The sequence below is a fragment of the Lolium perenne genome, chromosome 4, assembly GCF_019359855.2.
Source record: "Lolium perenne isolate Kyuss_39 chromosome 4, Kyuss_2.0, whole genome shotgun sequence".
Classification (NCBI taxonomy): domain Eukaryota; kingdom Viridiplantae; phylum Streptophyta; class Magnoliopsida; order Poales; family Poaceae; genus Lolium; species Lolium perenne.
The window spans coordinates 392,135,318-392,144,652 of NC_067247.2; the positions used below are offsets into that span (position 1 = coordinate 392,135,318).

Sequence of the window (9,335 nt, forward strand, 5' to 3'; positions counted from 1 at the left end):
GCAATATATAATTGATCTCCGGTCTTTATCCGGTCTTTCATTCAACGACGAGATCTTCTCCCCAATGTTAATGATGGTGTTTAAAGATTATAATTCTCTAGGTATAGGTTTTCATATCTTGATTTGCCAGATCGGTTTTGGATCTTTTCTCATGGTTCCCGCGAGGGGATTATCCTCGCAGTTTTTGTCCCAGATGCTAAGTCCTGGACAATGGTGATTCCCCTCGGCTCTCCAGCGATGTCGACAAAGTTGGTCGATTTTTTTTAGATACTAGTATTGGCACTCTTGTCGATGTTAATTGACTACTTTAATGATCGCGCGCATGCATGCGACCTTAGCATTGCAACTCAAATTAAATTATGGGAGAATCTTTATTGGTATACAGATATATGGTTTGTCATCTATCTTTGGTTGTGGTCTGGAAGAAGAAAGAGTTTAAAGACCTCTAAGATTTGCTAGTATCTTTTAGATTTTATTTTGAGGAAGTAGTATTTTTTTTTTTGAGATTAGAGGAAGTAGTATTTGTTACTGTAGAAACAAAACAAAATAGCAAAATACACGGGCTATGGGCTGTTGGACTTTGAAGCCCAGCAACTTTCGTCACGTGACCTTCACGTACCTCACGCGAGCTTCTCATTTTCTCCACGCCGCCGCCCGCCGCCCGCCGCGTTCCCCTCTTGCGCTGCTGCGTTGCTCGCCCTAGGCTACTACTTCGTCTACCTAGAATTGGCGGCAGTGCTCTTCGTCCTCGATCCTCCCTCTCCCGAATCTCACCTCCACCTCCCAGTCCAGCTCCTCACCGTGGTCTGGTCGCCCCCCTCCCAGAGCCGTCCGGGGTCACGTCCCAGCCGGCCAGTCGTCGACCCGCTTCGCTCCGGACTCGTCCCCGACCTTCGATCCGGGTCCCTGGGTCGTGGGCGGCTGCTACTTATCTACCTACCCAACCTTCGGAATGGCCGATCAATGCAGAGTTTCCGCTGCTGCGATTATAGCTGCATCCGAGGAGTGTTCGTACGTGTTCAACTTCAAGATACAAGGATACTCAAGAGCCAAGGAGCTATTCAAGAACGGCGAGTGCGTCGCTTCTCCCCCTTTCAGTTTTGGAGGTTACAGTTGGGTTCTGAGGTACCGCCCGAACCGCCGCCTCGCAGGTCAGGTCAGTTACACGCAACTGGTTCTTGATTCTGATGATGCCAAGTACGTGAAGGCGCAACCCAGGTTCAGCGTACTCGACAAGGATGGGGTACCGGTGAAGCAACTCAGTGGTTTCATCCAGCAAAGGATCTTCCCCTTCCGAGGTGCAAGTTTGGGCCTCCTTATGGACCAGGCGAGTTCGGGCCAATCGGAACACCTAGTGGATGACTGTTTGAGCATCAGGTGCGATCTTACCCTCATCAAAGATGTCTGCGGTGAAGAAACAGTGGGCGATCAGTTTGTTGTGGTTCCCCCAAGTGACTTGCATCGGCATTTCGGCAACCTCCTTGAGAGCATGGTCGGAGCAGACGTCACCTTTCATGTTGGTGGGAAGAAGTTCTTGGCTCATAGGTTCGTGCTCGCTGCGAGGTCATCTGTATTCGAGGCCGAGCTCCTCGGCGTCATGAAGGAGAATGTTGGCAGTCCGATTGTCATCCATGAGATGGAACCCGATGTGTTCAAGTTCTTGCTCCATTTCATATACACCGACTCGTTGCCGGTTCTTGAGTTTGCTACCGACCAAGGTGAAGCAGTGGTGATGGCTGGCCATCTGCTTGTGGCAGCAGACAGGTACAACGTTGAGAGGCTGAAGCTGATATGCGAACACAAGTTATGCAGCCACATTGATGCCAACATGGTGGCCACCAGTTTGGCTTTAGCTGAGCAGCATAGCTGCCATGGACTCAAGGAAGCTTGTCTACAGTTCCTTTCCTCTCCCTCCAATCTGAAGGCCATGATGGCAAGTGATGGCTATGAGCATCTGAAAACCAGTTGCCCCTCTGCCCTTAAGGACCTCATTGTTAGGCTCCTGCCGGTTGAAATGGAAGTGGCCAAGGATATTGTCATGGCAATATAGTAGTGTGGCTCATGATAAAATGTAAGTTAATTATGTATCTATACATGTTACAGCTTAGTTCTCTATGTATGGTTGCATGTCTGCCTCAGTAAAATAAGCCTGCTATCAATGTTTGTTGTTGGCACTGAAGTTTACTGTTCTGTTCAGTGTGTATCAAACTCTAATTTCTTTTTAGGCTTAAATGCAATTGGGTGTCATCTGTTCTGTTGGGTCGAAAAAGAACTCCCGTCTATTTATACCTATATTGCAAGTAGAATGAGATGATTGGGTGGCACCTATATTTTCTATTTTCTGAGAGACACGAATGCCAAAACGGGTTTCTCATTGCTTCTGTTTTGTTATGACTGTAAGGACTTCAACTACTCTCTGGTGTTCTAGTTTACCTGATGGCTTATGTTGAGATTACAATCCTCTAGTTCTTCTTCCCTTGTTTTTTGTTTCAATACTTTATTTTATTTTTTATCGTGAGGATGTTCTTCCCTAGTTAAAAGTTGTATCCTCTTACCAGCCATTGTTTGCTATTTCGTTTGGATTCATAAGCTTCTGGCAGCTCCTCATTGTAGAACACAGCAAGTACATTATAATTCCTTATATATCACTTTCTTTCTGTCTTCTTTTTTTCATTCAGCGTGACTGGGCCAAGTTGGTTAATTAAGGTATTGTTATGAATTTGAATCAGTTGCTTGCCTATGCTTGGGTGTGATTCCAAGCATAGAGTTCTGAACATTATTACTGCAAGCATGCCTGGCATGCTATTGTACTGAACATGTTAGTATGAGCAAAACTTTTATGTGGAACTTTAGAAATAGTAGCAGGTTTTGCCTAAGATTTTAGTCTGATGGCTCATATGGTCATACACAGATTATGATAAGTCTTGCCAAGAAAGTTTATATGGTGGCAGTTGCAGCAGTACACCTTTCCTGAAGCGGGCCACTAGCCTGTGATTTCTTGTTCAGAATTGGGTTTATCATGCATTTGGAAGATGACTTGCTGACACAACATGTCCTTTTTAGTGGTTCGTATTGCAGTATCTAGCGATCAAAGCTTCTGAAGCATATCTTGTTATCTTTTTTTTTTACACCTTTACCGTAGGGGACCCTACGGTGTAATTTTTATAGTATAACTCGAGCACTGTACAAAAAGAGCAGAGAAAGGAGGGAGTTGCATATCTTGTTATCTTTTGCCCTCCCCTTTTATGGCTTGTCTAATTAGAATGAATTATGCCAGGGCAGTCTTTTGTAATTTCTTTTTCTTTTTTATGCATGTTTCGGCCTGAATAATGCAAGAACCGCATTCCAGATCGATGGAAGTTCAGTCAAAATCCAGCCAGGGCTTATGACTGAAAGATATGGAATTGTCTTTTTTAACAGCAAGTTATGAACTTTGTTTGTCTAGATTCTAATCAATTAATCGGTGAACACATTATACATATCACCTCATCTTTAGAGTTTGCTGATGCTACATACGTGTGTGACCCAACTTTTTTTGCAGCCAACAAATATGGTTTAGAAATCGGTAGAGTTCGCTGCTATGTCTCCCTAAAATACCAGTTGATATATACATCCTGGAATGCTACATACCCGCGTGGGCTACAAACCCGTTGATCTATACGTTCTGGAATCCTACCTCTGTTAGGATGATCGAAACTATTCTGTTGAATTTAGAAATCAGGCTGGGTAAAGCTCAAGCTTCTAACCCGTGGGCCTGTATTGTTCTGAACGTGTTATGCCAAGTCTTGACAAGAAACTCACACGGTGCCACCTATAGCAGAACATGTTTCAGAATTCAGAGTTCCGTCTTGTGTAACTAGTACTTGGATGATAATTTATCAGGATGTGGTGTCGGAACTCAGGACACTTTCGGTTGCTGCTCTCACGCGCGGTTGGTCTGGCCAGTGCCTTTGGCCGTGGTGATCTGCAATGCAAAGCTGGCTAGATTGTTTGTTGGATCGATAAGTCGGGAACCGACCGCACAGTCAGAGCTCAGCACGCTGGAATCCAATACTATGTTTTTTTACTCACACATTTGGTACAAGCGCCGTACGTATACATACAGCTAGAGCACAGATTCAGTATTCGATTAGTATGGTACTCAGCACTGATTATATATATATTTTTAAAATCCAACCGTTAGTTCAGCTGACACTTTCATAATCAGTGGACCACGTCCGTTAGAAAATACTTACAAATCCTTTCCAATCACTAGGCATCTGCTTGTTTCAAACAGAGTTTTTTTAATCATAAATAATGTTTATGTTATCTTGAAACTTCAGAACTTTTTATCGCATTTTGAAACTTCCCGATTGACTACGTGGAACGTGGATATTGGCATGCCAATATAGTAGCGTGGCTCATGATAACTGAACGTAAGTTAATTATGTATCTATGCATGTTATAGCTTAGTTCTCTATGTATGGTTGCATGTGTGCCTCAGCAAAATAAGCCTGCTATCAATGTTTGTTGTTCACTCTGAAGCTTACTGTTCTGTTCAGTGTTTATTGAACTATAATTTCCCATTTAGGGCTTAAATGCAATTGGGTGTCATGAGTTCCCTTGGATTGAAAAAGAACTCCCGTCTACTTATACCTATATTGCAAGTAGAATGAGATGATTGGGTGATGCCTATATTTTCTATTTCGTGAGAGGCATGAATGTCAAAACAGGTTTCTGCTTGCTTCTGTTTTTTTTTTTTTGTTATGACTGCAAGGACTTCTCAACTACTCTCTCGTTTTCTAGTTTACCTGATATCTTATGTTGAGATTACAATCCTCTAGTTCTTCTTCCCTTGTTTTTTTATCAATACTTTATTTATTTCTATTTTTGTAAGAGTGTTCTTCCTGAGTTAATTAAAGTTGTATCCTCTAACAAATCCATTGTTTGCCTTTTCGTTTGGACTGCATAAGCTCGTGGCAGCTCCTCATCGTAGAACACAGCAAGTACATTATATTTCATTATATATCATTCTTATTTCTGTCTTTTTTTTTCATTCAGCGTGACTGAGCCAAGTTGGTTAATTAAGGTATTGTTATGAATTTGAATCAGTTGCTCACCTATGCTTGGGTGTGATTCCAAGCATAGAGTTCTGAACATTATTGATGGAAGCATGTCTGGCATGCTATTGTACTGAACCTGTTAGTATAAGCACAACTTTTATGTGAAACCTTAGAAATCATAGCAGGTTTTGCCTAAGATTTTAATCTGATTGCTCATATTGTTATGCACAGATTATGATAAGTCTTTTCAAGAAAAAATATACGGTGGCAGTTGTAGCAGTACACCTTTCCGAAGCGGGCAGCTGGCCTACGATGTCTTGTTCGGAATTGGGTTTATCATGACATTTGAAAGATGGCTTGCTGACACAGCATGTCCTTTTTAGTGGTTTCATATTACAGTATCTAGCGATCAAAGCTTGTGAAGTATAGCTTGTTATCTTTTGCCCTCCCTTTTGTGGCTGGTCCAATTAGAATGAATTATGCCAGGGCATATTTCTCTCTTTTCTTTTTGCCTGTTTCGGCCTGGATAATGCAAGAATCACATTCCAGATCGATGGAAGTTCAGTGAAACTGCCAGATATGTGAACCCACTCCAGCCAGGGCTTATGACTGAAAGGTATGGAATTGTCTTTTTTAACATCAAGTTATCAACTATGTTCGTCTAGACTTCTAATCAAGTAATCGAGGAACACATAGCAGCCCTCGTCTTCAGAGTTTTCTGTTGCTACGTACCCGTGTGACACAACTTTTTTTTGCCATCAACGGATACGGTTTAGAAATATGAAGAGTTTTCTGCTAAGTCTCCCTAAAATACCAGTTGATCTATACATCCTGGAATGCTACATACCCGCCAGGCTACAAACCTGTTGATCTATACATCCTGGAATGCTGTCAAACTGAATCTGCTAGCATGATCGCAACTATTCTGTTGAAATTAGATATTGTGACGGGAAAACTCAAGCTTCTAACCTGTGGGCTCGTATTGTTTTGAACGGATTATGCTATTGACAAGAAAATTCACACTTCATACCATGCCAGCTATAGCAGTACAACTTTCCGAATGCAGAGTTCCGTCTTTTGAAACTAGTACTTACTGGACAGTGGAGGATCTGCTATGCAAAGCTGGCTAGATGCCTTTGGCCGTGGCGATCTGCAATTCAAAGCTGGCTAAATTGTGTGTTGGATCGATAAATCGGGAACCGATCGCATATTCAGAGCACAACATGCTGGAATCCAGCACTATGTTTTTAACTCCACCTTTGGTACAATCACTGTACTAGAGCACTGTTTTTTCGCACTCGGTAAGTATGCTACTCAGAGACATATAGGTTTTTTCAAGGATATCAAATTTCATAGAAGAAGAGGCCAAGACGGCCGAACAACGCCAACGAAGGCAACTCGATACAAACACGACGCCACACGGATTACAAAACAACCCACACCAGCCCAACGACAAACTCGCCTTGCTCCGTCGAGAGGAGACGATACACTAAGCTATTGGGCCGCGTCACGACCGAAGAAGGGAACTCTGGGAAGCCAACTCCAACTTCATGCTGGCACAAGCCAACGCACCGCCCACCCAAAAGTGCCCAGGAATGGCGAGTGAACGGCAGGGCTGAACCAGATCGAAGGAGGCGTCGACCATGAAGAAGTGCCGCCGACGGTGTACATAGCGCCCCGGAAGCCCAAGCTCTGAGCGGCGGCCACCACCGACTCCAAATGGCGCACCGAGGACTCCCGAACCATCTAGGCGACGCCTCCAAGAAGGAAAACGACACAGCCGTGCCGCCACCGCCCGATCCAAAGACCGGATTAAGGTTTCCCCCGATGTTCGACGCGGGGAAGAGCGAGCAGCACCATGACGACGCCTCCAACAAGGTGACGGCGCCCGCGGGCGTCGCTGTCGCCAGCTTACGCAGGGATTTCTCCTCGGTCCTGCCGCCAAACCCAAGCCCGTCGGAGAAGCGCCGCAAGGAGCCGTCTTTTGGCCACACCGCCGTCGAGAAGCAACACTGCCATCGTCGTAGAGGGAGGTGCTGACCTCCGTCTCACCGCAAGAAGAACGGTGACTGGATGGTGAGACTCCAGCCCGCCGCCGCCCGGCCGGCCGCCGACACCTCCATGGTGTCCAGCAGCCGACGCCTACAGGTGTCCACGCGCCGGCCTACAGCCATGGCGGGCCCTGAGTTCCCGGCCGCCGCCACAGGGGACGGCTCCATCGCGGGGGAGAGCAGCACCTCCGCCGACCCGAGATGCGCCCATCGCCGGACTCCTGCAGCACCTCGCCGCCGGAGCGCCGCCGCGTCACGCACCGCCGCCGCCGGAAGAGGAGGCCGCCACCGCGCGAGGGAGAGGCCCTGCCACCACCGTCACCGCCCGGGCTTTGCCCGACGGGACCTCTGCCGGCGCGGAGGAGGAGGGGGAACGGGGGGGGGGGGTGTGGGAGCCTGGGGTTTTTTCGGGGAGCGGGGGGCTCCTCAGAGACATATAGGTACACGACACCTTTGCTATGTCTCAGTCGACTTTGAAATTTCACAACTTTTTATGGCATTTCGAAATTTGAAACCTCCCGGTTGACTAGGGGGAGCATACAATACACGCCGTAGCTTTTTCACAAAAAAGAGAGGAACATAAACAGTCTGCTGGTATTGCTCTCCGAAGCCCATCTAAGCCCAATACCGTGACCTGCACCTGGCTCACCCTGCGCTTCTCGGCGCCGCCGCCTTCCCCTCGCTGCCCTGCTCTCATCTCTGCTCACCTGCTGTTGCTGCTGCTCCGCCGCCATAGAACCGAACCAGCAGACGACGGCAAGGGCAACATCTCTCATCCCGTTCTCAGTCCAGCTCCTCACCGTGGTCTGCTCTGGTCTGATCACCTCCGTGGCGTCCGGAGCCACGTCCCAGCCAGCGATCTTGTCGCTCCAACTCGTCACCGATCTTCGATCCGGGTGGGACGGGGCACCGACCCACGATTCCAGCTGCCATTGTCCATCCTACCCTACCTTCCTAGCCAGCCACCGGAATGGCAGATCAGTACAAGGTTTCTGCTGCTATTGTAGCCGAATCCGAGAAACGATCGTTCGTGTTCAAGATACATGGATACTCAAAACTGAAGGAGCTGCTCAAGAACGGCGAGTGCGTGGCTTCTCCCCATTTCAGCGTTGAAGGTCACAACTGGTTCCTGAGGTTTTACCCGAACGGTTACCTGGAATATCATGGTGCTTTCATATGCCTGCTTCTTGATGCTGTTGATGATAAGTCGTATGTGAATGCGGAAGCCAGTGATATTTGTGTACTTGGCGACGATGGTCTACCGGCGCCATCATTAGTGGGTACCCTGTTTTCTAGTGTGCACAGTACATATTTGGGTTATAATATACTCAGGGAGGAATTGGATCAGCAGTCGTGGGATATAATGGATGAAGATGGTTGTTTAAGCATCAAGTGTGATCTCATTATCAAGAAGGATATTCAGAGTGAAGAAACAACCGGTAATCAGTTTGTTCTTGTTCCTCCAAGTGACTTGCATCGGCATTTCGGCAACCTCCTAGAGAGCATGGTCGGAGCAGACGTGACCTTCCATGTCGGTGGGGAGAAGTTCTTGGCTCATAAGTTCGTGCTCGCTGCTAGGTCGTCTGTATTCAACGCGGAGCTCCTTGGCGCCATGAAGGAGAGTGTCGGCACTCCGATTGTGATCCATGAGATGGAACCCGATGTGTTTAAGTCTTTGCTCCATTTCATATACACCGACTCACTGCCTGTTCTTGAGATGGCTTGCAATCAAGGTGAAGCACGGCCTGATGTGGCCATGGCTAGCCATCTACTCGTGGCAGCAGATAGGTACAATGTTGAGAGGCTGAAATTGATATGCGAACACAAGTTATGCAGCCGCATTGATGCCAACATGGTGGCAACCAGTTTGGTTTTAGCTCAGCAGCATAACTGCAATGGACTCAAGGAAGCTTGTCTACAATTCCTCTCTTCTCCTTCCAATTTGGAGGCGGTGGTGTTAACTGATGGCTACGAGTATCTAAAACTCAGCTGTCCATCTGTCCTTAAGGAGCTCATTGCTAGGCTTCTGCCGGTTGAAATGAAAGCGGCCAAGGATATTGTCATGGCAATTTAGTAGTATGGCTCATAATCATCGTATCTTAATTAATTTAGTATATGTGTATTTTTCAACTTAGTTCTCTATGTATGGTTGCAGCAAAAAACTGCAATCTATGTTGGTTGCTAGCTCTGAAATTTGCTGGACTGCCCAGTGCACAACCTCCAGTATCTTTTGTTGGAAAAA

The 9,335-nt window shown here is 46.5% G+C and overlaps 2 protein-coding genes across 2 annotated transcripts; both read left to right on the forward strand.

The window, feature by feature from the left end:
* The first annotated feature begins 553 nt into the window (after nucleotides 1–553).
* Nucleotides 554–3,292, forward strand: LOC127297512 (BTB/POZ and MATH domain-containing protein 2). The gene is made up of 2 exons (XM_071819535.1): nucleotides 554–2,071; nucleotides 2,912–3,292. Exon 1 carries the CDS (start codon nucleotides 953–955, stop codon nucleotides 2,048–2,050), a length of 1,098 nt encoding a protein of 365 aa, XP_071675636.1. The 5' UTR covers nucleotides 554–952; the 3' UTR covers nucleotides 2,051–2,071; nucleotides 2,912–3,292.
* Nucleotides 3,293–7,729: 4,437 nt separating this feature from the next.
* Nucleotides 7,730–9,335, forward strand: LOC139830313 (BTB/POZ and MATH domain-containing protein 2-like). The gene has a single exon (XM_071818322.1). The coding sequence runs from the start codon at nucleotides 8,064–8,066 to the stop codon at nucleotides 9,165–9,167; it is 1,104 nt and encodes a 367-aa protein (XP_071674423.1). The 5' UTR covers nucleotides 7,730–8,063; the 3' UTR covers nucleotides 9,168–9,335.